Source organism: Uloborus diversus, chromosome 2, assembly GCF_026930045.1.
Source record: "Uloborus diversus isolate 005 chromosome 2, Udiv.v.3.1, whole genome shotgun sequence".
Taxonomy (NCBI): domain Eukaryota; kingdom Metazoa; phylum Arthropoda; class Arachnida; order Araneae; family Uloboridae; genus Uloborus; species Uloborus diversus.
Window position 1 is genome coordinate 15,037,032 of NC_072732.1, and position 26,692 is coordinate 15,063,723.

A 26,692-nucleotide genomic window follows, 5' to 3' on the forward strand; every position below is an offset into this window, starting at 1 on the left:
AACTAATTTTTTAAAATGTCCGATTCTTCAAACAAGGCGTGGTCTTGATGACGTCACAAATGATGCACTTTGCCGCATCTTTCTACCGCGATTCCACGTTATGATAATCAAGAAGCGAATTACATTTGCGCGCTACGCTTGCAATCAACCATATCGTTGCTAATACACGTGAGTAAAGATGCGAATTAAATATTTTGAACCGTGAAGGCAACACTGAATGGCATTTCATCATTTGTGATGTCACCAGCAGAAGCGTTAAACGATGAAAGAGAACCGATTTAAGTAATTTTTTAAAAATATTAAACTTAAAGAAATTATTTAAAAAAATGGTCAGATTCTGTTTTTAAGCATGCTTTTTCAGAAAAAAATACTTTTAAAATTTTGAAAACGACCCCCTCCCCCATTGTAAAGAAATCTCCCGTATCCTTCACACGACAGTCAACTCATCAGGCACGCCAGACACATGTGACTATCATCCCGATGAGTTTAATTATTTTTTTAGTTGATTCAACTCATCGAGACATTGCCACGTTTTCACTCTACACATATGTCAACTAGTTGAGTCAACTCTCCGCAGTTTCAACCGCGTTGCGGAACAACTTCTCGAGAAAATTCAGGTTATTAGAAGATAAGTTGTTTCAACTATAGTGGGGTAAACCTAATTTGGCAGCGTCGTAATGCTGTGATTAGGATTAGCGTAGCCTTCACAATGCTGCCAGGTTAGGTTTTCCTGAACTATAACCCCAGTCAACCTGGCACAACGCCAAGTCAACTGGTTCAAGCCAGTCAACTACAGAACATCCAGCAAAGGACTTCCTGGTTTCAAAATTAAATATCTCGAAAACCAAGGACGATATTGGAATAAAATAAACGGTATGCTTATTGTGAAACCCATAAAAATCCTATACAGGAATACGGAAATTAGTTTAAAAACTGCCAACAGGTGGCGCTGCACAGTATAATTGCAATAGAAGTCTCCATAAATAGTGCTGTGAAGAGGTTTGCTGTTTCAGCAGTAGTTTAGTCTCTCAGACATGCTTACATATACGCTAGAAAGTGTCGTCCAACCTCTTCGCAGCACTATTTATGGAGACTTATATTGCAATAACAGCGTGCAGCGTCACCTGTTGGCAATTTTTTAAACTAATTCCCAAGTTAATGTATATGATTTTTATGGGTTTCACAATAAACATACCGTTTATTTTATTCCAATATCGTCCTTTGTTTTCGAGATATTTAATTTTGAAACCAGGGAGTCCTTTGCTAGACACCCTGTAATTGACGAGCAACTTTTTTGAAAAGTTGATTCAACTAACCTCGTCGTGTGTAGAAGGCGGAATGCTCAATTTCTTTACCTCGATATCCATTAACCTTTTCCCTGTTATCGGTGTTTCGGATAGCTCTGATAAAATTTCATGCTGCGACTTAGTTGACGATTTCTTTTTCGTATCTACGATATTGACATAGTTCAGTGACACTTTACAGGCATCTCCTGTCACATTTGGGAACAAAGTACTTAAACCAATTCCCAAGCTATTTCTCAGAAATGTATGCTTAACCAGAGTTAAACGAGAGAGTTACTCATTTCAGAAATTTTGTGTAGAACTTTCCATTAGGCACACAAACATGCTGTTACGGATCCGGTGCGACTTCCAACTTTCTTTAAATGACGACACAGTTCTTGAGAAAACACAGGAGATATATTTACACTATGTACAGGAAAGATCGTTAACAACTGCTAAGTTAATCATCAGCAATTAAGCAAATATCAATCGACACCGTAAACTCAACGGTTACACACGTATTTACATCCAAATACGCAAACCAACACAGCGAAATGCCTCGCAATAAACAGAGCTAATACACTCTCAGTACAACTTCTCAATCGAGACTGACGCCCGCCGTCGGCCGTGGCTATTTATGAATCTCGAAAGAGACCTCTAAAATATTCCACAAGATTCCCGAAGTTTTCTTCTATTTCTTTTTATTCATTCACAAACCTTATCAATGAAAAATAGGGGGACCGTATACTTCAGTCGAATGTACGGGGGCTGTATATTTATAACAAGAAACTATTTACAGGTTACGTTACTACAATAATTCCAGATGAAAGATAATTTAATAAAAGCCAAATTTAGCTAGATTACTACAAATTAATCATAAAAATAATTACTATTTACAGAATTTGTAACAATACGTTTGCAACCAAACTGTTGTTTAACCTGTAATTTGAATCCTTAAACGTTACGAGGAAAATAAAAATAATGAGCATGCGCTTGTGTGTGCCTTTGTTTTTTCCCCTCAAATATTTCTTCAAAAAACTAATGCCGCAAAATTAAATTATAAAATAACGAAAAAATTAAGTGAGTTTTAATTAATTCTAATAAATTCTTATTTTCAAAGTGAGGAAATCTTTTGTAGCACGGTTTGATAGGTTGAATTTGTAAATATCAGCGCGAGTTAGGATGTTCATGCGAACAGATGCTGTTTAGCTGCAACTTTTAACTGGACAAAATATTGTTAATAATAATTAGTATTATTGCCCTTTTTTTGGATTTTTTACTAACTTGATGCTATTAACGGGGCAACCAGTTTAGAAGGTCAAAATTTTAGTGCTTTTCGTGATTTGTTTTGAAAGAAAGGAAATAATCCATTTTTTTTTACTTAAAGGATAATTTATTCATCTTTTGAAGTGCACCTTGTAATTTTTTCAAGTCATTTTCACCAGAAAAAGTGAAGTTAGAAGCTTATGTCCATGGGGAGTCGCCATCAGAGCTTGTTGAACCATTGAGCATTAGTGAAACCACAATTTTTATCTCTAATCATTACAATTTTTTTCCTCGTAAACAACATATTTCCTAAAAATATGTACCTAGCTGTGATTAAAAAAGTTGAAAAATGCAAGATTTTGAGGTGTTTGATTACAATGTCATGTTTTTCTACCATTTTTTTCACATGTCTTGCATTAAAAAAAAATATTACAGATATCATCCCAGAGTTAGGTTCATATAGAAGTATAATTGAATTAAAAATATTCACTCAAATGTTCAGAAAGATTGATCAATAGTTCTTTGAACTAGAATGCCCCCAGTTGAAAAAAGTTGTTTCGAGAAAAATGAGTTTGAAAAAAACGTGTTTGAATCTCCAGTCACTTAAGTGCTCATTAGCATCGGAACTAATCGGAATGTTTCACTGGAATTTTGGCAAAATATTTTTGAATAGTTTTACTAACATTTTTTGACAAAAAAAAGGGGATTTTTTGACCCGTCTAAACTGTCTCTCCTTCGCTTAACTAATGTATATTTAACTCAGTAGGAATTCCAATTAAGCATAACATTGTCATTTTTAAATAAGTGCAATTCGGAAGTAAAATACATGTTTTCTAAAAGTTTGGTTCCTGATCGGTTTATAATTTTCTCATTGGTGTTTGGCTAATCCGCTATTTTTATCTTTTAAGCTGCATGCTTATCTGCTCTTGGCTTTTGACGGATGTCTTTTCATCCATAAGCTCATTACTTTTTGCATTGAAAAAGGCGTTCCCTGTAACGCCGAATCACGTGTCTGCTGTAATTGGCAAATTTGTACTTTTTTCAACGTTGTTTTTCTTACTTTACTGTTCAGCACAAAGGTATTTATTTATCTTATTGAAAAGTTTGTTTCAATTAATTTTTGAACTATTTCTCTTTCTAGTGACACCGAGCTTGGATACATCTCTACTGCGCGATTTAAAAGTAAGGGTTGGTCGCCCTATCAACTACATAATACCCATCAAAGGAGAACCCACTCCAACTGTGACTTGGACCATTAACGGTAAACCTGCAGTCGCAAAGCGAATCGAAATTACAAGCACAAGCTCTCAAACCACCTTGGACATCACCAATTCCGAAAGATCTGACTCTGGGAAATACACACTCACCTTGCAAAACACCTCAGGCGTCGTGTCTGCTACAGCGAATGTTACAGTCATGGGTATGTTCGGAATCATTTTTATTGTTTCACATACACTGTAAAAACGATTCAGAAACGTTCCTGGAATATAATGGGCAGCTGATGTGCCCAATTTCTGCCAGTAACATATCTTGAAAAAAAACTGGAACGTTTTCCGCTAAAATTCAGTAACCTTCCTGAAAGTATCCTGGAAGCCTCCTGAAAAATTCGGAAATCTTCCTGTTTAAAGGAAGTTGTGTTTCTGGAACTGCAGAGTAAATTTTCGAAGGTATAATATAATTGCTTGGCCCTTCCTGATTTATTAAGAACTAGTGATACCCGCACGGCTTTGCCCGTAATAGAACAATCAAAAGGTCTTTTGGTTCGCCTGTATATTAGCAAATAATGTATGGTGAATTTTCTCGCCAGTTGGCTTGTAACCATCTTACGGTTCCACGTTATGATAATTTCGTATCTCGCCAATTGGCTTCTGCCCATGTTACGGTTCCACGTTATGATAATTTTGTAATTTACTCGTCCATCTTATGATATTTTTTTTCTTAAAATTGGAATAGAAAAAGAACCACATAGAATTTTCGAAAAATCGCTTCGAGGTGCACACCCCCATGCTACAAACTAACTTTGTGCCAAATTTCATGAAAATCGGCCGAACGGTCTAGGCGCTATGCGCGTCACAGACATCCTACAGACATCCTCCGGACAGAGAGACTTTCAGCTTTATTATTAGTAAAGAAGTTTAAAGGAAGTTGTGTTTCTGGAACTGCAGAGCATTCTTCAGTAGTTCCAATATAATTGCTTGGCACCTTCCTGATTTATCACGGAAGTTCGAAACGCAGTTTTGCAAACGTGGCCGAAAGCTAAAACAGAATAGCAAGCAAGTATCATGAGCTTTGCTCGCTTGTACGTCTTGCAAGCCTACTTAGTCCACGAACTTATTTTCTCCCTTTAGTATCTCAATCAGTCGGGACGGGTCGCAATTGTCCGGAAGCCGATACACTTTATAAATACACTCAACCAATCTTTAAACTGGGAACTAAAAATATTCTTCACAATAGTGAAAAAGTCTGCATTCATGCAACTTGTAGCAATTCAGGAAACCTTTTGACAATGATACTTCATTTTTCCAGGAAATTGATAAAAACCGTTGAAATCCAGAAACGTTACATGGAAATGCTCAGTAACGTTTCGGAATTTTTTTTACAGTGTATAGAACAGAGCATTGTCTTGGTTTTTGCAAACTAGAAAGGCAATACGTAATTGACAAACAATTGTTTTTCTATTAGCTATCTGTCTTCCGTAATAGCTTATGTAAGGGACAAGGATAATAGTATTTTGGGCGTGAAAAGTTTGCAACGTTAGCGAAATAATCACTTGTCAATCACAATAAATGGTAAAAGCAATGTAATAAAATCACAAAGCACTGCATACACGTGTTTTGGGGTCACAAAGAATCTTCTTATCAAAGCATAAAAGTGGAAGCTTTGGAAGGAAAGAAATTCGAGGAATTTAAGATCAATTCTCCCACAAGTCTTCAAAAACTTTATGAATTGATAAAGAGGTTTCTTGTGGCGCGGCAACAGACGAACGCAATATAGTATTTGTGTTTTGATTTGGCGTTTTAATTGTTTCTGAAAATATTGCGCTTTAATGGGTCAAAATGCTGCTTTAATCAACTGCTTTTTACAATTCTCAAATTAATGATTTCAATCATCTAGTCTATGTTGTGTTACTGAAAACGACAAGTAATTATGTACTGACATGTTTGATTACCTTTTTTTGTGAAATTTTCTTGAACTTTAAGGACAAAATGTTTCGATCTTTGAAGTGTTTGTGAGAAACTGAAATGTGATGGAGAAAGGAAATGGAAAACATCTGTTCAAAATGATATACAAATCACATCAGTATTAAGTGCCACTTCGTTCTGAACTTGTATGCCTTGTGACAAACATAATAAACAAATCAAATGCTCTCTCAAGAGAAAAAAGCTAGCCAATAAGAAGCAGTACAATCGATTCTGATATTGGTGACGTAGACAATCAGGATTAACGCGTTATGATCCATTTAAACATTATTCCTCGTTGAATTTTTTTTGTGATGAAAGGCCACGGATAAATCGCTTTTTTAGTTGGAGTTTTTTTCTTCCGGCCAAAGTATGGCTGAGTTTTCCGGATTCGCTCTGGTATCAAGCACCGAATTTTTGAGACTCTACTGTGAAATTGATACGGGCTGTAAAAGCCGTCAGTTATCATGCTAGTAATGAAATTCATTCATTTTTTTTCTTTTTTCAGATCGACCCACTCCACCTGAAGGTCCTTTAAGCATATCAGATGTCTGCAAAGATTCCGCGTCCTTGAGCTGGAAGGCCTCCAAAGACGACGGTGGTACTCCCATCAAACACTACTTGGTAGAGAAGATGGATACTTCCCGCGGTACCTGGACCGAAGTCGGAACCACCCCTGACCTCAAATTTAAAGTTCCCAAGCTCATCTACAAAAAGAGGTACCAATTCAGGGTTAAAGCTGTGAACGAAGTTGGTGAGTCAGATCCTCTCGAAACGAAGGAAGTTATTGTTGCCAAAGATGCTTTCGGTAAGTATGAAATTTTACACCTTCATTGCTTAAAACTGCCAAAAAATATTTTTGAATCCTTGACTTCTAGTGTTTTTCTCAGTTAAACCTCTGTTAAACTGCTAAATATGTGCAAAGTTGATGAAGCGCTAATGTTAAGCATACGCCAAGATATAATTGGAATGGTTTGTAGAAAATTGCTCATATATAGTCAAAATATCAAAGTAAATGTGTTGAATTTGAAAGTTTCAGAACCTTCCTGGGACCACCCCTAAAGGTAAAAAGTTTTTATGCGTCATCTGATGAGCATGCTAAAGCTGGATCCCATTCGATCATAAATGAGCGAGACACTTGGTTGTGAACCTCAGAGTGGTCTTATTTGGTGCACTTATCTTACATAATAGAGATGGACTGGGGTGCCGTGAGTAAGTTCTAAGTCTTCAAAGGGTGCCACGAGTCGAAAAAGTTGTTTTGAAATTTGAAACTTCGGTTCATTCTGCTTTAAAGCAATTGCCAGAAAATCTAATTAGATATATATAAGTTAGAGATATATTAAACTAAGGTTATTCACCAGTAAGTAAGGCCATAATTATAAGTAAGGGCAAATGAAACAATTAAGAAAAATAATCTAAAAAAAATATTTTAAGGTATGCTTTAGTGCAGGCGTTCTCAAATTGGATGCCGTAGGAGGAGACGAGGGGTGCCGCGCAGTGTCCATGGTATCAATATATATTTAAGGTGGGTGTGCATAATAAGGTCTTATACACTAATAAGGTCATCCATTCATTGATTCAGCATAGTAAAAATTTGCTATATCGTGACTTCATCGTCATCAGAAACATTAACTGATGATAAAGTGTTATCAACAAGCAGTTTCTAATTACCAGGCAAGAGAAACAACAGAAACCAGGTAGCAAAAGTTATTACTGGAGAGTAATGTCAAAAATACCTGACCTCATTTTACGGTAAGTTTCATTTCAACATGGATCACTATAGGTTACTGGTATAAAAAAAGTTATTTGTTGCTCTTGTGAAGCCTAATTTATATTCCTGAAACATATTAAACCGTCTTTCTTTGTTAAAACTGCTGAAAAATAGAATAAAAGTTTAAGTTTTCACTTGTTTAAATTTTTAAAAGGTTTTATGAGTCATCTGATGAGCACGCTCTTCAAAGGGTGCCATGAGTCGAAAAAGTTTGACAACCCCTGCTTTACAGATTAAAATATTTTGATCCTTGGGAGGAAGTTATTGTTTGAAATGTTATGCTTGACTTCTTTCTTTCTGATTAATGATCGGCATTTACCTTTTCATAGAACCACCTCAATCCCCAAGCAAACCGCAGGTAACAGATTACGACAAGGACAAAGTGGATCTTTCGTGGACAGCTCCAAAAGACACCGGTGGTGCTCCTCTGACGGGATACATCATCCAAAAGAAGGAACGGGGCTCCCCTGTGTGGACCAAAGCTGCCGACGTTCCTGCTTCGCAGACAAAAGCTACTGTTCCTGGGCTGACAGAAGGCAACGACTATGAATTCAGAGTCATTGCTGCTAATAAGGCTGGTGAGAGTGAGCCGAGTGAACCGTCTGATTTCGTGACGGCCAAACCAAAATTCTGTAAGTTCGTTTTGACTTTTGAGTCATTATCTTAAAACCTAATTCTTTAAGTTAGTTTACATAACGGATGGGTCGTGAGGAATAAAGGATATGATAAATGGTGATATATCATTGAAACTTCATAATTTATTAGAACAATTTTCAAGATTTCAGTACACGCCATTGATTTACTGTTCACCTCTGAGAAGTTGAGCTATGGCCTTGAACAAGTCCATTTCTTCCAAGGGTGAGCCATAAGTGAGAAGAGGAATTGTTCGGCGCAGAGTTGTGCGATCATTGCAACCCTTTTATTGGCAAGAAAGTCCTGTTCCACATGCTACTTCTTACCTAAATTATATTGTTCGCCAAATGAGCAATAACACTGAAAACTAAATCCGCAAGTTCTTAAGCCGTTCTTCCTCACCCCCATTTCAACAAATGTAATCGTTTAATCGGTCGGGCAACGGAGCTCAATTGCCAGAGGCGGACAGTAGACCAATTTTACCAACCAGTAACAATCATATTCGTTTTTGGCGTATTGTAGTGTTTGAGAATAAGTCAGTTAAAAGTAATATTGCCTAAAACCTTGATTTTCTCCAATTCTGTTTTTTTTTTTTTTTTTTTTTTTTTTGAGTTTTGTCACTTTTGTTGCCTGGATGTTAGTGGTTGAACAGTCGTAGATGGGCGTAGGTTAAACTAAACTGAAGTACTTTTAGTTCAGGTTTTCATGTTTCTCTAAATTTTTAGGAATGTTCATGTTTACTAATATAAGATATACTCATTGTAGAAGTGCATCTAATCAAAAATATTCTACAACTCAAGATATTGAACTATGTTAAATCTTCCAGTGGCTCCCAAGATTACCACTCCCATGCGTGAAATGAAAGTTCGCGGAGGTTTGACACTGACGGCGGACATTAAATTCGTTGGCGAGCCAGCTCCCGAAGTGGAATGGACATTGCACGGAAAACCTGTCGTCACGGAGGACAGAGTGACCATTTCGAATTTCAGTGACCACACCATTCTCAACATTATCGATGCAAAGAGGACAGATTCGGGACCTTACGTATTGACGATCAAGAATGCCCACGGTAAAGACAGCGGTATCCTCGATGTCAATGTATTAGGTAAGTTGAATATTTTTGTTTTTAAATGAAATTAACCAATTGCATTCTGTATTACTTCATTGCTTCCAGGCCACAACTAGTTTTTTCGGTTAATTTAACTGACAGATTTAGGGTAAAAGTATAAAGAGAATCAGTAAACAAATTTGCAAAACGAATATAGACACGTTCGTTTCTTTTCCTTTTACTTCCTTATTTAAATAAAGAGGCGTTAAAAATAATTAAAAAAAAAAAAAACATTCGATTTGTTTGTGGTTTGAATCGAATTTATGAAATAACCATGTGTTCTCCTGGTCTAAAACTAGTTTCTGAACACTAGTCACACACTTCAAGTGACGCTAATATTTTCTTTAAATGTCTTGCTTAAAGGTTACATCATTTCAGCGATTTAATACGATTTACATGAAGAGGAAGTATTATCAGCTGAAATCCACACCCATGTAACGGTATAGTAATGCTTCGTGTGCTATGCATGGGTTGATGTTTTATAACCATTAAATACGGTTCAAACAACCGATAGTCATTAAATCCCCGGAAACAACAACTTTGAATTTACATATTCATGCCACTGAAATCAAAGCCACTTTCGTAAGGAAAAAGAGAACTCAATTATTTCTTAGTAATTAAAGTTTGCAACATAATAAACATAGCTGATGATTTATTATATGTTATTGAGTTGTTGCAATATTATAGCTATAGCCAATTACATTTTTTTCTCCTTTTTTCATTCAAGACAAACCCGGGCCACCACAAGGTCCACTTAACATCGACGAAGTTGACAAAGACCGAGTGAAATTGGCGTGGAAACCACCCAAGGATGACGGTGGCAGTCCTTTGACGTAAGTACAGATTTAGTCTTAAGATTTACTTACTGGGATGAATATTAACACAATTGAATGGGGATCTGGGAAAAGGGCATTTGCTCCCTTTTTTCGGAATGATTTTTTTTTTTTATGAAGCGGGTCAAATAAAATGTGGAAAACATATTTGTGTTGGATTTTAATGTCGAAATTTAGCGATATTAGATGTCTTCAAACTGCAGTAAACGTGATGACGATGAACATAACATAGAGAGAGCAGTGTGTGTGTGTGTCAGAAAGACATGTGCTTATATCGAGCAATGTTATGTACCAAATTGTAAGTTGATCAAAATCAACAGTGGGTGATTTTCAAGTATGATTTGACTTTGGACAGTTGCAAATGCTTTTAATTTTTTTTTTTTTGGCTTTTACTGAAAATTTTTGTATCATATACTCTTCTGCCGGACACTCCATCGCTCAAGTGGTTTGGCGATTACTACTTAAATTTTAACTTCAATTTAAAGCAATTGTTTCAGCAATTCTCAAACAAAATATTCGTACAGAACTAAATGATCCTGCTTCCCATTGTATGAACATTTTTAGTATATATTATTTGTTAAGATCAATAGCTCATTGAAATGATATTCTTTTATGTAGTGGCTACATTATTGAGAAGAGGGACAAGACTCGCGGAGGCAGCTGGCTCCCGGCCGTTGCCTTTGTCAACCCCACCAGCCACAACTGTGTTGTGCCCAAACTAACGGAAGGTACTGAGTACGAGTTTCGTATCATGGCTCAGAATGCAAATGGCATTTCTGAACCGCTGACCACGGACAAGCCTGTCGTCGCCAAAAGTCCATATGGTAAGTCTCTTTTATTACGCGTAACTAAAAAGAAAACCCTTGTTTTAGAAAATTGTGACCTTTTTGCTTGACCATACATTTATTCAGGCATGTCACAATATTTACGCGTGCATGATATTAATCATATAAAGTAACTTCATTAGTTAAGGCATAAAAAAAAAATACATCATTTTTATGTTTCAGACATATGACGTTTTTATAAAAACGACTCTTAAAATCTTTAAAACAAGATAGTTACGTAAACAAGTTTCTTGTACTCTATAAAAGAAACAAAATACTTTCTAGAAAACAATATTTCAATTCTGGCTATTAATCTTTCCTGAAGTCCACATCAATAGTTGACCTAATCTACTCGTCTAGCAACGAGGTGATGTACCATGAAAGTATTGGGTATAAAATTAAATTGATCATAAAACTTGCCTATTGTCTAACTGCATCTTTTCATGAATCACAAATTTAAATATTTTAATATTGATATTCAATGAAAACGAAAAGAAAATTATACACGTCAGTCTCACTTCGACAATTTACAACCTTTTTTATATTCTGAAACATGTTTTTTACTATTTATTAGGTGTTCCAGGCAGACCAGGACAGCCAGAACCGGTGGATTATGATCGCGACTTCATCAAGTTGAAATGGGATCCTCCTAGGTCGAATGGTGGTTCACCTATCATTGGGTACGACATTGAAAGGAAAGACAAGAAGTCAAACCGATGGGTTAAAGTGAACAAGCACCCAACACCGGTAAGACTGCTGTTATATATATATATATGCAGTATGCAATTCTATAAAACTGTACGCGTAATTTTATTTGAAAAGGGAAAAGCCACCATCACCACCTCGATAATAGTACATTTTCTTGAGTTTCAATGAAATAATGTATGATCCAGTGAAAAGCTAAGGGATGTAAGTGGATTTTTTGAGTAAAACGCGAGTGAAGTTCATACACCTTAGGTAGGATTACATTAAAAAAATTTTTCTAAATCATGCTGAGAGGTACTACCTAGGTACTACTAGTACCACATCTTGTCTCAAAATTAATGAGATTTTCTCCAATAATTTGCGCTACTTATAAACAAGTGTTTAGTTTTGGCATATCCCTTTGCTTCTTTATGCATCATATCTGAAGCGTAAAATTGTGCTCTAAAGTTGAAAAAAAAAGTTATACCAACCACATCACATGTATTATTTCTCAAAGATGTTTATTTATTTATTTATTTATTTTTTGTGGGAACGCTATAACTTCCATAATACGTTGTCAAAAAGTAAGGTACCATTTTGAAGGCATATTTTCCCCCGCTTTCGATGAAAAATGAAGAAAAAGTAGCTTGAGCGCATACGCTTTTGGACGCTTGCGCGTCTATTGGGTGGTCTCAGTTGTTCACGGAACGAATTTCTCATTTTGTATTTAATTAATACTACATCTCTGATGTCGACAGCCGGTTTCTGTCTTCGGGACAAAGAATTGCGCACTCTAGTCGCAGATTAGCTTTGTGGTCTAGAAATGTATCGTTATGTATGTTGTTATCTTTTTAGATGTAAAGTAATTTTGAAATCATAATAATTTTTAAGACACGATAAACGGACATTTGAATCTGATAGTCGCTTGTACGTAGGTGTATTCAGCAGTAAGGTTTGTGTCTTCGGTGTATTAAACAGCTATGATGGACGTGCAGGTTCTCTGTAAGAATAAAAATCACGCTGAAGATAACAAAGAATTTTCAAACGGTGCTGGTAGATAGAGCTGGGTCCACTAAGAGGAAAAATGTCACTTAGAAGAAGACTGCGATGACGGAAACATGGTTGACCGAGAATATTGTCCATAATTGTGCCATCCTGGGTCGATTGCGAGAGGGAATTCTCCGTAAATGACCAGGACTGCGCACAACAGGTGTTTTGTTGTTACACGACCACGCCCGACCGCAAACGGCCACAGTTACACGAGATTTGTTACATCGTTTTCAGTGCAAGGGTTTGATTGCATGATTGAGAGAATCATACAATAAATTTTGACTTTGAGTTCCTTTTTTCTTGTTTTGCTTTTGTCAGTTGCTTATCTTGATACTTAAAGCTGTCTGCTGTCCATTTTCATTGCTTTTACTTAGTGTCTTTACATCTAGAAGCTCACACCTTTGAATTGAAAAAGGGTCTCCTTGAAATCCCGAAACACGTGTATTCTATAAAATGCTAAAAAACGTTGGATATTTCCTGTTAGCTCTCGGCACAAAGGTATTTATTTGTTGCTTAGTCAACATCGTTGCTTGTCGTTGCTAGCCGAAGACAATCAAACGGTGAACTGTTGGAGAAAGAGCTCCTGTGAAGATTTTTGATAAAGTTCATCGCCGGAAAAGCACTTTCGCATAAATATGTCCTTCCAAAACTTCCTTTTTCGAAATCAACAAAGGAAGTGGAGTCAGTCGGGAGGGGGGGGGGGTCTTTATTTTTAACCAATTGCAGGCTGGTTTTGCTTATCTGAAATATTTCTCCCTTCCCTCCCTGTCTCCCTCCGCCAACGCGAGGCAATACTATTTGTAGGAATTCGTTTGAACACCTGCGTGCAAGGTATGACTGCTTGACCTTGAGCTTTGATGTCCTGTACCTTTTTCCCACAATACAATGGAAGGAGAAAAAGAGCGATCAAGAGGAAACTTCGAGGACCCCGGCTTGACCAAGAATGGTAGTCTCGAATGTTTCTTGATATCATAAAGTGTCGAAAAAAGAAATATGCTGAATAAGAAGGGCCGCCAGTTGGACAGCTCTGCTCTATAGAGACCTGACCTCACGCCAAGTGATTTCCATCTGTCCGGATCTTTAAAGAAACATTTGGGAAGTCAGCCTTTCAAAACAGATAGCCGTTTTGACGTGGTTTCACAACCTTGACAATGATTCTTTCGGTTCTGATTTCGATGGTTTGGTGTACCGCAGGAGCAAATGCCTCCACAAGTATGGTGACTATGTAGAGAAGTACCCCTCTATGTACTTCTCAACATAGTTGTACCTTTGGTTGTTAGTTATATCCTTTAGTTATACCTCGTTTATAAATATACCTTTTGGTTACCTATAGTTGTACCTACATAGTTGTACCACGCCTATTTGTACCTTTGATTCATTACATTATATATACTCGTATTTTTGTAATCCCTGATTTTTTTTTTGCTGCATGGCCTTGTTTTCTTACTTTTTGAAACCTCACATGTATTTCTGAATGATTAGCCAGTGGCAACATTCTGAATTCATACAAATTAAAATATAAAATTTCGCATTTTCTTTTCCAGAGCTGTACATTTGTAGATGACACAGTTACTGACGGACACCAATACGAATATAGAATAACAGCACGAAATGCTGCCGGAGCGGGACAGCCCAGTGAAGCGTCCAAGCCAATTATAGCCAAACCTATGAAAGGTAAAAGTAAACGACTTTTGAGCAATTACCTTCAGACTATCGTGTGGTGAGGTTATGACAACATAAGTACAAATTCAAAGAGGTTAATATTTTTAGAGAAATAGACCATCATAATGTTAATAAAATTGGTCTGATATTTGGAGAGCAACGCAACCCGAATTTTTTTTGTGGGCAGTAGGTTGTCGATTCGCTACAATCCTTAAATGTATAAATATTAACTAAGATTCCTGTAAGGATTGGAATAAAGAATTAGAAATAAGCGTTCTGAATATAAGTATGCAACAGTAGGAGTTAACCTTCCAGAACGCTTTTTTTTTAAATTTTTTATTTATTTAAACTCCACCAATTACCACCGTACCAACCCCGGTGAGGGTTTAACCGGATGTGGTGACTGGAAGTGTTCCCCCCAGTCACCACATCCGGTTAAACCCTCACCGGGGTTGGTACGGTGGTGATTGGTGGGGTTTAAATAAATAAAAATTTAAAAAAAAAAGCGTTCTGAAGGGTTAACTCCTACTGTTGCATACTTATATTCAGACACATTTTCTTTTAAAAGTTATGTAACTAATACATGCGAATGGCTTCTGAAGCACCCATTTTTTAAAGAAACAAAATTGAATCGGAGCCGTGGTAGCCCGATCGGTAGAGTGTCGGATTCGGAGCCGGAGGGTCCTGAGTTCGAACCTCGATGGTCGAAGATCCACCGTCGTCATTAAAGGGGACTGGGCGACGTAAAATATGCTCGTGGTCTCAATGTCCTCCAAGTGGAACGATATCTCTGGGGGTGCTAGCACCAGGTAGCTATTAGCTCCTGGACTAGTTCTAAATTCTCATTAACTGTTCGATCCGGTGATGGTGCTGCCATCTATCGTTATAAAAAATAATGGAGGCAAGGCACTTAGTATGCAGTCCTCGACATAAATACAGTTGTAGTCAGTTGTGACTCGGAATCGGAAATCGGAAAATTGAATCGTAAATTTAGAGAATTCGTCTAGCTTTTTGAAATTGTTTTGCTGATTTGCTGTAGTGGACTGCAATAACGATGAATTTTGATGGAACAAAAAGTACTGAAATCACAGTAAGCTATTAGTCGTAATTGAAAACTGATGGGTAAAATTGAAACTGCACCAAAATTAAACATTTTACAAAAAATGCTGCTCATTTGTTTGGAACGCACACTGTAAAAACGATTCAGAAACGTTCCTGGAAAAAAAAAGGGCAGCTGATGTGCCCAATTTCTGTCAGTAACATATCTTGCGAAAACCAGGAAAGTTTTCCGCTAATATTCAGTAACCTTCCTGAAATTATCTCGGAAACTCCTTAAAAAATTCAGAAATCTTCCTATTTGAAACCAGTCGTGTCTCTGGAACTGAAGAGTAAATTTTCGAAGGTTTAATATAATTGCTTGGCCCTTTTCCTGATTTATTAAGAAAGTTCCATAAGCAGTATTGTGAACATGGCCAAAACTAAGCCAGAATTGCAAGCAGATATCGAGAACTTTACTCGCCTGCAGCTCTTGCGAAGCAAAAAAGTCCACACTTATTCGTTCCCTTTGGGAGCTTAATCAGTATGGACGGGCCGTAAGTAACCTGAAGCCGATTAACTTTATAAATACGCAAAGTTAATCTTTAAACTGAGAGCTAAAAATATTTTTCTAACCAGTGAGAAGTGTGCATTCGTGCAACTTGTAGCAATTCAGGAAACGTTTTGACAGTGACACTTGATTTTTCCAGGAAGTGGATAAAATCCATTTGAAATCCCGACACGTTACACGGAAATACTCAGTAACGTTTCGGAATTTTTTTACAGTGCATTTTCAGCGGCTAAAATTTAAAAGATGAGAAAAACTAAGGCGATTAATGTTTTACCTGTTTTAAGTGGATTTCTTGACATTTTAATCATGATGTGTCATCTTAATTAAAAGAAATTATAATTTCTTTTTATAGAAAAGCCAAAACTGCACTTGGACGGCCTCTATGGCAAGGTCATACGTGTCAAGGCTGGTGATCCTTTGCGCATCAACGTGCCCCCTGACAGGTGCTCCAACACCCACAACCACTTGGACAATGAATGACAAGCCTCTTCCATTGGTCAATCGCATTCAGACTGAATCTGGAGATGACAGCGTGGGGCTCTCCATACCCGTGACCCAGAGATCAGATAGTGGAAAGTACACCATCACAGCAAAGAATGCACATGGAGAAGATTCTGCTGACGTCACAGTTCTGGTCTATGGTGAGTTGAAATATAATACAAAATACAAAAATGACCACCAGAAACAGGCTCTGGAACCAACGAGTCAGGTAATAATTAGTTAATTTACTCCCAGAGAAGATCAAAAGCACTCTTCTTAAAGCTATATACCCCCTTGATCGTTGCAGCTTCTTCCGACAAACTGTTCCAAGTGCCAAGAACTTTACTAAAGTGGTAATGTTTCCTCATTTCCGTATTTCTAGAGTTTTAAGTACTTTAAAACATTAATTTCTGGTTATACTTTCCATACAAACATCTAGAGCGTCAGGATCCTTCGTTTTGATAAGTTTAAGAAACCGAATCATGTTGCCTCTGATTCTTCTTTGCTTGAGACTATACAATTAGAGAGTGTTAAGCCTTTTAACGCTGATATCACAATCTAAATCTAAAAGTCTTTTCACTGGCCTCCCTTGAACTCTTTCTAGAAAGAATTTTTTTTCTTGAGATGAGGATACCAATGCTGAAAACCATATTCTAAATGAGGTCTTACCAAACTTCTGAATAAATGCAGAAGAAACTCTTTAGAATAATTCGAGATAGTTCTATTGATAAATCTAATTATTCTATTGTCTTTGTTATTTGTTTTGCCGTGCTGTTGATTAAACATAGATTCATAATATATTACTACACCTAGATCAACAAGCTTTTCTACTTTGCTTATAAATGACCTTGTACATAATAATTTGTATGCTTATTTTCATGACTTACTTGAAGCATTTGACAACGCCCAACATTAACTGACATAGCCCTCTTAGAAGTATGATCTGATCTAAATGATCTGGTTACTTTAAAAATTAGTGCACAAAATGTCAGTATTTTGTGTTGCATATTCTTACATCTTTCAGCAATAATAAATACTTCATTTTAAACTTAATTTTAGATAAACCTGGTGCTCCTAAAAATATAGAATATCCAGAAGTCACCGCTAATTCTATCACCCTGAAATGGAAGAAACCTGATGACGATGGAGGATCAGATATTACCGGTAAGCAATTTAATATTCTGTGTAAAACTAAATAGTCCAGCGTTTCATGCTTGTGTTTCTTTGTTTAAGCTATGCGATTGTCATATTTGTATAAGAATTTTTATAACTTTTTTTTTTCATTATACATAATTTCTTGTTGGAAGAAATGTCTAACTACGCAAAATGTTTCTCACTCAGACCCCCCCCCCCCCTTTTTTTTAAATAAAATATGACTGAAGAAAGAGAGTATTCTAAATATAAAAATATGTGAAATACTTTGTTGTGAATTTGAATACGTAAGTGTTTATTATTTTTCAACAATATATTAAAGAGTTAATTCGTATACAGCATCTAAAAATATTGTTTTTTTTTTTCCTTGGGAGTAGTGTTAAGAAATATAGCTATAAACACTGAAGTATAAGAGCCTATTTTTTTCTGGCTCCAAAACTGTATTTTTTCCATAATTTGATTCCTTTGTTGTTTATTATTGTAAGAAAATAAATTAAATATTTTGTTTCGTTCCTATGCCTCTTTTGGACGTAAAGTGGTAATACAACTTTAGATTTTCCAATTTGAATACTGCTCAGTTACCAATAAGCAGTTTTTCTTCCGGTCATTTATTGGTACTCATTTCTCTTCAGGATACCAGGTGGAGAAATGCGAGGTGGGCGTCGAGCGCTGGATGCCGGTCACTTCATTCTGCCCCACCCCTACCTGCATCGTTAGGAATTTGGAAGAAGGGAAGCAATACCGATTCAGAATTCGGGCTGAAAATATGTATGGCGTCAGCGACCCATTGGAAGGAAAGCCCGTTTACGCCAAGAATCCGTTTGGTAAGTAACAGCGATGGTGCACTGGGCCCGATGAAGGTATTGGGGTTTGGGGAGCAGGGACGGATTCAGGGGAGGGTCAAAGGGTCAGCCGACCCCCCCCCCCCCTCCCCTGTGGCATGAAATTTGTTATGATTATTACTAAATTTCAATTTTCAGATCTGAAAAAATAGTACATGAAATCAATGATAACCTTTTTTTGCTTGGTTCTATATGCAAGGTATTTCTCCTCATCATGTTATATTTCAAAGGATTGACTGAATTCGGTTACTGTGCTATGGCTCGTTTGAGATTTTTGTTCATTTTCAAAAGAGAAATACATTCAAAGTTTACGACAACTTGTCCAGCTTCTTTACCTTAAGAAATATGACTTTTACTGAAAATTAAATGGAATATGATCGATGGCGTAAGTTGCACAAAATTTATGAAAGGGGAGGGAGGTGGGAGATGGGAAGTTTAGAAGTATAAGAAATTTGATCTCACTTCAAAGTGGGGGTTTGTAGCATATGAGGAGCCCCCCATCCTCCTTGGGGGGGGGGCACCCCGCTTAATTGATACTTTTTTATATTGGAGGTATAACGCTGGCCACTGAAACTTGACCCCCCTTACAAAAATTTCTGGATCCGCCCCTGTTGGGGAGGGGACCTGTTCGAAACACTCTTTTTTAATGAAATTGTTTTTCCAAAGGGAAAAATGTGCGTTGCTCCCTTTTTAGTGATTTTTCCTTTTCGAAAATCTTAAGTGCTGTTATAATTATGATTAGTTCTTTCTTTTCCAGATGAACACACAGAAATATCAGTGCTAGTTAATGCGATAAGAATGTCTTATTTAAAACCATTTTATGATGTTGCAAAATCACAAGTTTTCAAGTGAGATGAATGATCATGTTAGCCACTCTATCATAACTATGTATGACACAAAGAATACATTTAATCATTTTATAACGGCACTTATAAAGTCAACGTGATTGCTATTAATTTCCACGGTAAGTTTCTAAATAAAAGATAGATAATTACGGAGAGCTTACATTTTTCCTTTAGAATATTTAAGTAATGTGCAAAGTTACTGCAGATGTTGTTTATTGTCTTTAAAGATAGTTCATATCCATAATACTATAAAATAATGGAGCCCACGTGGTAACCAAATGTTCACCTTAATCTCAACTATTTCCCACGGTTCAATTGTAGTGCTTGAAGAAAAAATAATTGGCCTGGTTTTAAAATCATTGCTTGTATTCAATTGCTAAAATAGTGGGTCTTTCTTTCCAGATACGCCAGAAGCACCGGGACAACCAAAGGTCAAAGATTTCGGTCCAAACTTTGCCAACATTTCATGGACGCCTCCGACCAGCGATGGCGGAAAGCCTATTACAGGTATCAAATTTCGAAATGTTTTTGGTAGTGATATTCCTTGCCTCATAGTGACATATTTGACACTTATCATTGAGCCACATTTTTTGTTTGTTGTCAGGTTACATAATTGAAAAGCGAGAGCGAGGTAATCCTGATTGGTACAAGGTAAATTCTTTCCCAACTCCCCACACGGAATTCAATGTGCCGAATCTCAACGAGGGCAAGACCTACGAGTTCAGAGTCACTGCTGTCAATGAGGGTGGACCAGGGAAGCCCAGTAAACCGTCTAACCCAATTACTGCCAAAGAGCAAAAGTGTAAGTAAAAGACAATTCGTACGTTTATGGAGCTTTGGAAGCAATCTTTTCTTCAAGCCTCCTAATACAAGTTAATTTACTGTAGAATTTCGAAATTTGAAACTAAAGCATGTGCAACATTTTTTTCCTTCAAACGAGATGAAAGGTTTTGTTTTTAAACACGATTGTTGTCGCAAACTGACTTGACGCCATTACCAGCAGACACACTCAACAAGCAAACTGGTTAATGAGGAGAAGCTGTTTCGCTTCACGCGATTTCGCTGAATTTGAATATGAATGTGTTGAACATTGTTTATTTTAAGAACTAGTGGTAAAATGTTACGAATTACTGTCCAGCTTCGTGATCTGTCTGTTTTTTTTCCCTGTAGTTGCTCCGAGCGCTCCGGACATGCCTCGAGTGGACAAAGTGACCAAGAATTCGGTCACTCTCTCCTGGAGCAAACCTCTGCATGATGGTGGAAGCAAAATTCAAGGCTATCTCATTGAAAAGAAGCCAAAGGGTGCTAAGGAGTGGGATATCATTAATAATGTTCCTCATCCGGACACGACTTTTACGGTGAGAAAATGTATCCAACACATATTTTAAGGATTGTTGTAGTTTCAAATGAGAGAAAACGTGATTGTGATGTACCAACTGCAGAAAAATTGATTTACAACATTGACCACTATTTAGTTTCTTTGTAAAGTAAAGGTTTACGGCTCAGGTTCACGATACTTTTACAACTTGTAATCGACAAATTGATAGGAATAAAATGTATGCTCAGAATTTAATACTTGAGATGCTGTAGGTAACTCCTTGTTTGCTGTTGCTCTTGCTAAGACAGGCTCTAACGTTCCGCAATCTGATCTTCCTATTCAATACCATAATATTAAAATAATAATCGCGGCTTGATTCCAGACCTGTCAATGGGAAAGTCTTTCCAATTTAGTACCTAAATTTAAATACTTGTGGTTTCTTATAGGATAATTCCATTAGAAATGAATTTCCCAGCCAGATTAGTTGGTGTAGCAAATTTTAGAATAAAAATGATACCTGACTATCTTAGAAAACACCTAGAAGTAACGGTACTAGCAGACTACACAACTTTCTCATTGTGCTCAACTATCTCCTACACGAGTGGCGACCACTCAAGCTGCTGCCTTTGACTTGACGACAGTAGTGGTAAATACTGCTAACAATTTTAACTGTTTTAGGTGCTTTTATGAGTTATATTGGGATCCCGGACATCGAATGTTGGCACTTATACCTAGACCTGGCATAAGTTGAAAACACGTATCTATGTACCTTAAACGTTTCATTTTTCTCGACTGCTGTAGCAGTTAATGCAAGTCCGTTATTTCTGTGCAGCCGACTGCTATAGTAGAGTTCCACGTTGAGTTATAGTTTCTTAAGTGTTTCATGTCTAAGAGATCATGTCATAGACCTAGATCATTGAAACTTTACAGCCATATCCTGTCATCTCTTGCGAACAAATTGAACTTAGACCTTCTCAAGAGCAGCAGCAATGGAAATATTCGAAAGTTAAAACATTAATAGTCGAGCCCTGAAGCTGGTGAGCATAACACGGATTAGATCTTTAAGACATTTAAAGCAAAAATGAATCTATACTACTTACTGCAACCTTTCAAAACCTCCTAATACACTGAAGCATAATTTTTTGTCTTCCAATATTGCTTGTTATTTGTTACGAAAAATAACAGTGGAATCAAAAGCAAAACACTAATTGAAGTTTCATAAACGAGATAAATATGTTACACACTTTATTTTTTGCTCAGCATTTCCTATTGCATAGGAAATATTACTATCTCTCATCTCCTTTCAGGTTCCGAACCTTACGGAAGGTGAAGAGTACGAGTTCAGAGTGATAGCCGTTAACGATATTGGAGATAGTCCGCCCAGCAAACCGTGTGCCCTCGTCAAAGTTGAAGACCAACCAGGTAACATTAGTACCATTCTCGAGTTTTCGATTAATTCCTTTTGCTTCCCTCTTTTTCTTATGGATGGGTTCCTATTTAAAGCTATTATCTATCGTGTATTTTCTTACGCGTCTTTTGTTCATTGTTTTCAGATTTCAACTTTCTGCTTGAACTAAAAAATTATTCGCATTTTTTATTCTACAGCAAAAAAAAAAAAAATTAAGAAAGAAGGGTTATAGCCTTAATGTTTCTTCAAAGACAGCATTTGTTACTGATGCATAGCATCTAGCTCTACAGAACTTGGAGCAGAATTTTTGATACTCCACTTAGTGTCGTATGATGCATTTTAACGCATGCAATTTAATGCTCGATAGTTGACCAATTGGACTTATAATATGATAAATAAGGTGTAAAATGCACTAGAACTTTGAACTCATTGTTCAAACCTTATAAAAAAGTAAAACGTAAACTGATGAAGAGAAGAAAGAACCGAAATATGGTAACGGCACCAGTAACAGACATGTTCAAGACATCGCTGTCAGGTCAACTCAATTTTCTGAGCCTTTTAATGTATTTAGACTTTTAAAACTATTTTTCTCTCAAGCAACTACGTCTCATCTAACGTTTGGCTGCTTCTAGATCCTCTGAATTAGTTAATTCTATTTTTATTTGAGCAATTTTGAAAAATGGTCCGAACCCCAGTAACAGACACCGAAACTGCTGATAATACCCAGTAACAGATAGGATGAGGAAACGATGGGTAATGGACAGAAGTTCCCCTTTTCTCCTCAAAATGTGCAAAAGTTCTTTATTTTTAGATCTAAAACCTTATTAAATTCTAATGAACACGAAACACCCGCAGACTTCGTGGTGTCTGTTCAGAACCTTCCACCTTTGCCTTGTAAATGCCAACTGGATCATAAAATTCACTCTGATAACAGTAGGTGGTTGTACCGTATTCGTGGGTAGCAGCAACATCAGTTTTACCCGCCTAAAATTCTCATTATTTAAATCCAAACTTACGACTGTCTGTTACTGGACTCTTGTCTGTTACTGGACTCTTGTCTGTTACTGGACCCTTGTCTGTTACTGGACCCTTGTCTTGGACTCTTGTCTGTTATTGGACTCTTGTCTGTTACTGGACTCTTGTCTGTTACTGGACCCTTGTCTGTTACTGGACCCTTGTCTGTTAATGAACCCTTGTCTGTTACTGGACTCTTGTTTGTTACTGGACTCTTGTCTGTTACTGTACTCTTGTCGGTTACTGGACTCTTGTCTGTTAATGAACCCTTGTCTGTTAATGAACCCTTGTCTGTTACTGGACCCTTGTCTGTTATCGGTGCCGTTACCCTTAAGAGAAAGAACCAGAAAATAGCCTGAGATTGCTTTATTATATTGTAAACGTTAAAAAATAAAATTTTCTCACACTATTCTAGATGTTAATAAATACCACATGCAGGTCTAAAATATGAACTATTTCGATGAGAAAGAACAACGACATAATAGTAAAGAATTGTATCTTTTCGCATGGAACATTAATTTAAATACAGTATACTCCTGATTATCCGTGTGCGGATTACTCGGTTTTGCGGATTATCCGTGCATCATTTCGGAATCACACTTTTCTAAAGCTTCGATGATGTTATCGATAATATCGATAACATCATTGAGGAAGTTAAAGAAATCGAAGGTTTCGAATCAGTTGACGCTGAAAATGTCGAAGAGTGGTTTAAAAGCGACGAATGTGAATCAGGATTTCAATGTCTAACTGATGAAAATATCATTGAACTTGTTACTGAATCAAACGCTAATGATGATACCGAAAACGAAGATGAAGAACATGAAAAAAATACAATTTCACATTCTACTGCTCTACAATCTGCAGAACATTTATTGGATTACATGAGTGAAAGAGGTTACGATTATGGAGGAATAATTGCAGTAAGAAAAATTCGTACGGACATACGCAACAATTTAAACAAACAAAGAGAACAAAAACGTATTCCCGATTTTTTTAAGCAAAAAATTTCGAAGAAAAATTCCTGGTCTGTGTTAGTATCTATATATATTATTTATTTTTTTTTTCTAATTTCCCCTTAAATAGTTAGCCTGCATATTCCTTAAATGATTTTTCGGATTATCCGTGTTTTTCGATTATCCGTGCTACGCCGCCCGGTGATTAGCACGGATAATCGGGAGTATACTGTATGTAAAAATGCAGTCGAATAACTTGCGTAAAATAAGACAACGTGCATACCATCAGTTCAAATAAAAGCATTAAAAAGAGTTAAATAAAATCAGCAAACAGCTGTTTCGAGGCTATAAAAAACAAGCCTCTTGATCAGTTTTCGAGGTTTTGCATAATATGCATTCCTTAATTTATTAGTAATTTAAAGGCTACCCTTCGGAACTAACAATCTGCCTAATAATTTATATTTCACTTCCAGATAAACCAAGAATTGACGCTGGTGCCCTGAAAGACATCACTGTAAAAGCCGGACAGGAATTCAGTCTCACGGCTCCATTTTCCGGGTTTCCAAAACCGAATGCCATCTGGTCGAGGAATGAGATTGATCTCGATGACAAGGATCCGAGATGCTTTTTCAAAGTAAGTGAGATTAAACTCGAAATCATGAATTTTACTTTCACTCGTTCTCACTAGCATTTGCTACATCTCACTCCCAATAGGAATCCTTCTATTTTTTGGCGCAAGTAATGGAAACTACATAATTTATAAAGCCAAATATTGAATTTTACTCCCAAGAAAGAAAGTTGATTGACAAACCCCTTAATTGACGCTAACATAGAATACGCTATTCTGAAAAGCTTGAAGTTGCTACAATGAGCATATACTTACGATTTCCCTTTGTATTTCACTGCTATCGGTGAAACTACTCCCAAGGTTTTGGAATCATTAAAATGATCAATACAATGTATATCGAAAGACTTAGTTATTTCATAGAAGCTGGAGAGTGGTAGGAATTGGAGATGCAATATTTCTGGTAAAGTGAAAGACGTAGCTGTGCAGAATTTGCCTTGAACAAAATGATTAATAGCGAGAATTTTGCATCATAAACGAACAAGAACAAAATTCCTAGGTTTGTTCTTGTTTCTTCTCATTAAGGCACTTATAAAACACTGTAAATCAACAAAAAAATGCACGAAAAAGTCAATATTTCTGAAATTTTGTTACGTAAATATTCAGAACATTACTCAAACTTTTAGCTATTTGATTGTGAGCGGTCACAAAGTTTCTCTGAACCTAACTAGCAGGTATAAGTGAGTCAGTGTAGGTTTACTTAGCTTATAATACCCATTTTGCAGGTATCATTAGCAAAGTTTAATAAATATATTTCACATTCAAATTTTGATTGTTAAATTTTTCATGTAAATTCGTATTCTTTTCACTGCTCATGCTACATATCTAGACGCAACATCTTCTTCCTCCCGTAAAAAGTAATTTGTTTTTAGGTGGGAGATGACTATGCTGTTCTTGGTATTTCGAACGCAAAACGATCAGATTCCGGCCAGTACAAACTATTCCTGAAAAACATTTCCGGTTTTGACACATGCTACTGCAAAGTGACAGTTTTAGGTAAGTGTTTTTGCATCATATAAATAAAGAGGGTTCGAAATACTTGCTTAAATTAAATAATAAATTATTATTTGCTAATCTAAACGGCTGAAGGTGTCGAGTTGATCTGTTGATATCGCTTGGCCTTCTAATCTTTTACTTTTATTCATACTGAAATTTTATTGTTCAAATTAAGAAAACAAATATTTTTGCTTTGGGAAAAGCCCTAAAGGACACAAGGAGTTCAAGTGTCTAGTAGAAGAAAATTTATTTTTGTACTCAAATGGTGAGCTGTTAATGAACGTTTTGTTTTGCTCCTTCTCAAATAGGAATGTCGTTTTAATGCTTAATACTTGAACTACTATAATATTGCAATTACTTACGATTCCCTAGAATTCGATACTTTTAACTTGAAAAGTTTCTTCTCCCTCTCTATTTAGCTGAAAGCTATACAGAGTGCGAGTGACTAAATTGTCATATGGAAAAAAAAAAAAAGATAGTGACTCTTTTAACATTATCCAAACAGATCGTCCTGGTCCTCCGGAGAATCTTCGCGCCGAAGAAGTCGAAGGGGACTCTTTGACCCTGAAGTGGAATCCACCCAAGGATGATGGTGGTGCAGAAGTGAGCAACTACATTGTAGAGAAGCGGGAGAAAGGCACGAGCATTTGGTCCAGAGTGAGCAGCTTTGTTACTGGTACTGCCACCAGGGTTCGCAATCTCATTGTTGGCAAGCAGTATGAGTTTAGGGTTATGGCTGAGAACTTATACGGGACGAGTGATCCCTGCACCATGGAGCCCATCTACGCAAAACTGCCTTACAGTAAGCATATTTGCATGCACATTTACACATAAAATTAACTGCATCTTTAACATTAAATATGTTTATTTTTCTGCATTTTCCCACAAATTTTACTGCTTTTCATACTTTATATGCATATCATAAATGTATCGTGCGTTACCATGTGTTGGTAATGCAACAGAATTTTGGTTTTCGAAAATTAGCTCTTAGAATGAACATCAACCAATTTCTCATATGTCGGCTGCATATTCTAAGTGTCATCCGATATGTTTTCTACTTTTGAAATTTTCAAAATTCTTACACATTGTCAAATCTAACTCGTTTCGGCGTATATAAAGATTTAGAAATCAGCACTGTAACTGCGTATCGTCTCCCTTAA

At 36.6% G+C, this 26,692-nt stretch overlaps 1 protein-coding gene across 1 annotated transcript in view; it reads left to right on the forward strand.

Annotated features, from left to right (window-relative positions):
- Positions 1–26,692, forward strand: part of LOC129217747 (twitchin-like) — a 364,621-nt gene that overhangs the window by 244,636 nt on the left and 93,293 nt on the right. Inside the window, 19 exon segments of the mRNA XM_054852086.1 lie at positions 3,691–3,969; positions 6,237–6,536; positions 7,829–8,131; positions 8,959–9,237; positions 9,968–10,073; positions 10,692–10,897; positions 11,472–11,644; positions 14,176–14,305; positions 16,252–16,331; positions 16,333–16,540; positions 17,439–17,543; positions 18,164–18,355; positions 19,621–19,725; positions 19,823–20,020; positions 20,389–20,576; positions 21,844–21,958; positions 24,385–24,545; positions 25,409–25,532; positions 26,038–26,334. Of these exon segments, the coding sequence (XP_054708061.1) occupies positions 3,691–3,969; positions 6,237–6,536; positions 7,829–8,131; positions 8,959–9,237; positions 9,968–10,073; positions 10,692–10,897; positions 11,472–11,644; positions 14,176–14,305; positions 16,252–16,331; positions 16,333–16,540; positions 17,439–17,543; positions 18,164–18,355; positions 19,621–19,725; positions 19,823–20,020; positions 20,389–20,576; positions 21,844–21,958; positions 24,385–24,545; positions 25,409–25,532; positions 26,038–26,334 (3,549 nt within the window).